Source organism: Octopus bimaculoides, chromosome 4 (assembly GCF_001194135.2).
Source record: "Octopus bimaculoides isolate UCB-OBI-ISO-001 chromosome 4, ASM119413v2, whole genome shotgun sequence".
NCBI lineage: Eukaryota > Metazoa > Mollusca > Cephalopoda > Octopoda > Octopodidae > Octopus > Octopus bimaculoides.
Genome location: NC_068984.1, coordinates 80971441 through 80974977, shown reverse-complemented (window position 1 = coordinate 80974977; position 3537 = coordinate 80971441). Strand labels below are relative to the sequence as shown.

Below are 3537 nucleotides of genomic sequence, written 5' to 3'. Positions count from 1 at the left end.
CACCACCACCACCACCACCAATAACAACAACTCCTACACCTCCATCTTCATCATCATCATCATTTAGCATAAGCTTTATTTGCTGGAATTGGTTGGCCGGCTCATAATTGTTTCGGCCAAATTCTTATTTGGAGTTACTGACTACGTCGCACTGGTACATTTCAATTTGTCCATGGTTTCTCCAACTTGATGTTCTTCCTAACTAGTTTATCGAATGAAATGGATGTGTTTTATATTGTCATGTTTTGAATAAGAATAAAACAAAAATCTGTATTAAACATCAATATAATGAGGCTCTTCTCACAGTGTCTCAAGAATAGTGAAGGCTATACTTTGCTGAGGAAACCGAATAAGGAAATATATCCAGAGTTGTCACCCATCCTTGACAAGCCAGATTGCAACGTCATTGAACTAATGCTGCCTTCTGCCCACCATATAATTATTGTAAGTCATGTAGATTTTTCATCTACTTTATTAAGTATGGTGGCACTAAGGCATCATACTTAATAAAAAATGAGTCTACTTAATCGACTGTATACCTCAGTCCTCGTCTACAAACTGATGGTCGTTTACTAATGTAAAACATTTTCACTTACGCAAACATAAACATAAAGTGTTATTTATAGGTAGCTTATCGTGATGAAGGGAATAAGAAATAGATAACATTTTCAATACGAGCATACCATCAGATTCCTGGAAACCCAAATGATATTCCGAAAACAGCTATCGCAACTCCATTCGGGTCATTTGAATTACTTACCATGCCCTTTGGGTTAAGGAACGCTGCCAGTACTTTTCAACGTTTCATTGATGAAGTAATACGTGGATTAGATTTTGTCCACGCCTATATTGACGATCTTCTCATTGCTAGTTCTTTCGAGAAAGAACATGAGATTCATTTGGAGCAACTTTTCGAAAGGCTTTCTCGATACAAAATTTGTATCAGCGCTACCAAATGCATTTTTCGTGTGCCTTCTCTCACTTTCCTTGGACACACTATTGATAAGGATGGTATTAGGCCTTTGCCAGAAAAGGTTGAGGCTATCGTGAAAATTCCAGTTCTTGTTTCATTAAGACAATTTCTTGGATTAGCTAATTTCTATCGACGTTTTATACCTCATTGTGCTGAAACTATACCTTCTCAACAAATTACTGTGACACCGCAAGAGAAGAACAGAAAAGATCACTTTAACTCCCGCTGAAATACAAGCTTTCGACGATGTTAAACAGAAACTCTCTCGTGTCTCCATGTTGGCTCACCCCTTTCCTGATGCCGAAATTTCTCTTGTAGTTGACGCGTCCGACAGCGTCGGCGCAGTCATTCAACAACTTCACCATGGCGAATGGCAACCTCTGGCGTTTTTCTCTAAGCAGTTAAAACCAGCTGAAACTAAATATAGTGCGTTCAGTCGTGAACTGTCAGCTATTTACCTCTCAGTTAAATACTTCCAACACATTTTGAAAGAGAGAAACTTCACAATATTTACCGACCATAAGTCGTTATCTTTCGCTTTACACTGCAAGCGAGATAAATTTTCTCCGAGAAATATTCGACATATGGATTACGTTTCACAATTCACAAGTGATATACGATATATTCCAAGTTCTGAGAACATTGTAGCAGATTCTTTATCCCGTTTATCTGTAAACGCGTTATTTTCAACTGCAGAAATTAACTTGGACGAAATGTCGGAAGATCAACCATCCGTTGATTTGAATAGTATACAACCAGAACTAATTCCTTTCGACCTCCAATATTTCCCAGTTGCGACATCAAACAAACAGATCCTTTGTGATTTTTCTTCTGGTAAACTTTAGTTCCTGAAAAGCATCGCGGTATCGTTTTCTCAGCACTACACAATATTTCACATCCTGGTATAACAGCAACATTGAAGCTTATTTCAGCTCGTTTCGTTTGACCGAACGTGCGTCGAGACATAGCTAATTGGACTCGTACCTGTGTCTATTGTCAAAGATCCAATGTACATAACTGTATTCGTGTACCGTTCGGTACTTTCTCCACTCCAGATGCACGATTCCAGCACATACATATTGATATAGTAGGACCTTAGCCTGCGAGTTAGGGCTACACGTTTTTATTAACCTGTATTGATCGTTTTTCCCGCCGGCCAGAAGTCATTCCCCTCATAGACATCTCTTCTCTAACTGTGGCACAAGCTTTAGTCACAGGATGGATCTCTCGTTTCGGAACACCTGTAAAAATAACAACAGATCGTGGACATCAATTTGAAGCTAAGCTTTTATAAGAACTAACCAAGATTTTAGGAAGTATACGCATCCATTCCACCAGTTACCCACCACCTTCGAACGGTATGATCAAAATATTTCATCGACAGCTTAAAGCTGCGTTGTCTGCTTCTGCTGATTCATCTCGATGGATTGAATTTCTTCCTATTGTCCTCTCGGGACTCCGCTCTTCTATCAAAGAAGATATTGGATATTCTCCTGCAGAATTACTTTATCGTTTTTCCTTGACGCTGCCTGGTCAGATGATTGTTCTTGCAAACACGCAAGAGATCGACACTACAAATTTCGTTGAATGTTTGCGTGATTATATGTCAAAGTTACCACATATGAACATCAGAAAACAAGACATTAAAACATATTTGCCTAAGGACTATTCTTCCTGGACTCATGCTTTTGTTCGCAACGATGCCGTTAAACATCCGTTAGCAGCACCGTATTCAGGAGCCTTTCGTGTGCTTTCTTGTACAGATGAAGTTTTCACCTTAGACCTTAACGGTCGTAAAGACACTATTTCTGTTGATAGACTAAAAGGGGCTCACATTGAAAACACTATTTTCAACCCCACTACAGACAACACACATACAGCATTACAAATGGGCCCTTTACACACTTCACAAACTCTGACTACTAAAAGCGGTAGACGCGTGCATTGGCCCAAGAATTTAACAAACATTTATTACATTTGAACTGTGATATTATTTCTATAGTTTGACATTTTATGATGTATACATTTTTGTTATTTTCGTTATTGTATAACGCTACCTCTGCCTAGGGGTGTGTAGTGGTCTATGTAGCTGAAGAGTCAAATGATCTCCCTTGCAAAAAGGATTATAGAGTAACCTCCCTTTACTAATTTCTCGAAGCATCTGTGTTATGAGACGTGATTCTTAATTATTCAAGAAGCTTAGCATTTCTCTTGGAAGTTTCTAGAATGTCTAGCGTTCCATTAATAAAAACAGCTTGTTAACTCTGCTCTTCGCTTCTTAGTCAATTAGACTTAGAGCCATTCACGTCATTGCTATGTCCGACTATTTCTCTACGCCACATGACTGAAAGCCACCCCTTGCTGTTATTTCTATATTTCCTATCTCTGAACTTTCTTGCATAGATTACTTCATTCAACTAGATTCTACATTTTGATTAAGTATCATCATCGACTAGTAAATAAAGTATATTTTTATATAGTAAATATATAGTTCTTGAATTTATTCTTCATCTTTATATGAACTCTTATAATAATATACACGCAGCCACATCAACACCTGGTAC

The 3537-nt window shown here is 38.2% G+C and overlaps 1 protein-coding gene across 1 annotated transcript; it reads left to right on the top strand.

Moving 5' to 3' along the window:
* The first annotated feature begins 2333 nt into the window (after positions 1-2333).
* On the top strand, positions 2334-2954 carry LOC106874016 (uncharacterized). The gene has a single exon (XM_014921575.1). The coding sequence runs from the start codon at positions 2334-2336 to the stop codon at positions 2952-2954; it is 621 nt and encodes a 206-aa protein (XP_014777061.1).
* Positions 2955-3537: the final 583 nt, after the last annotated feature.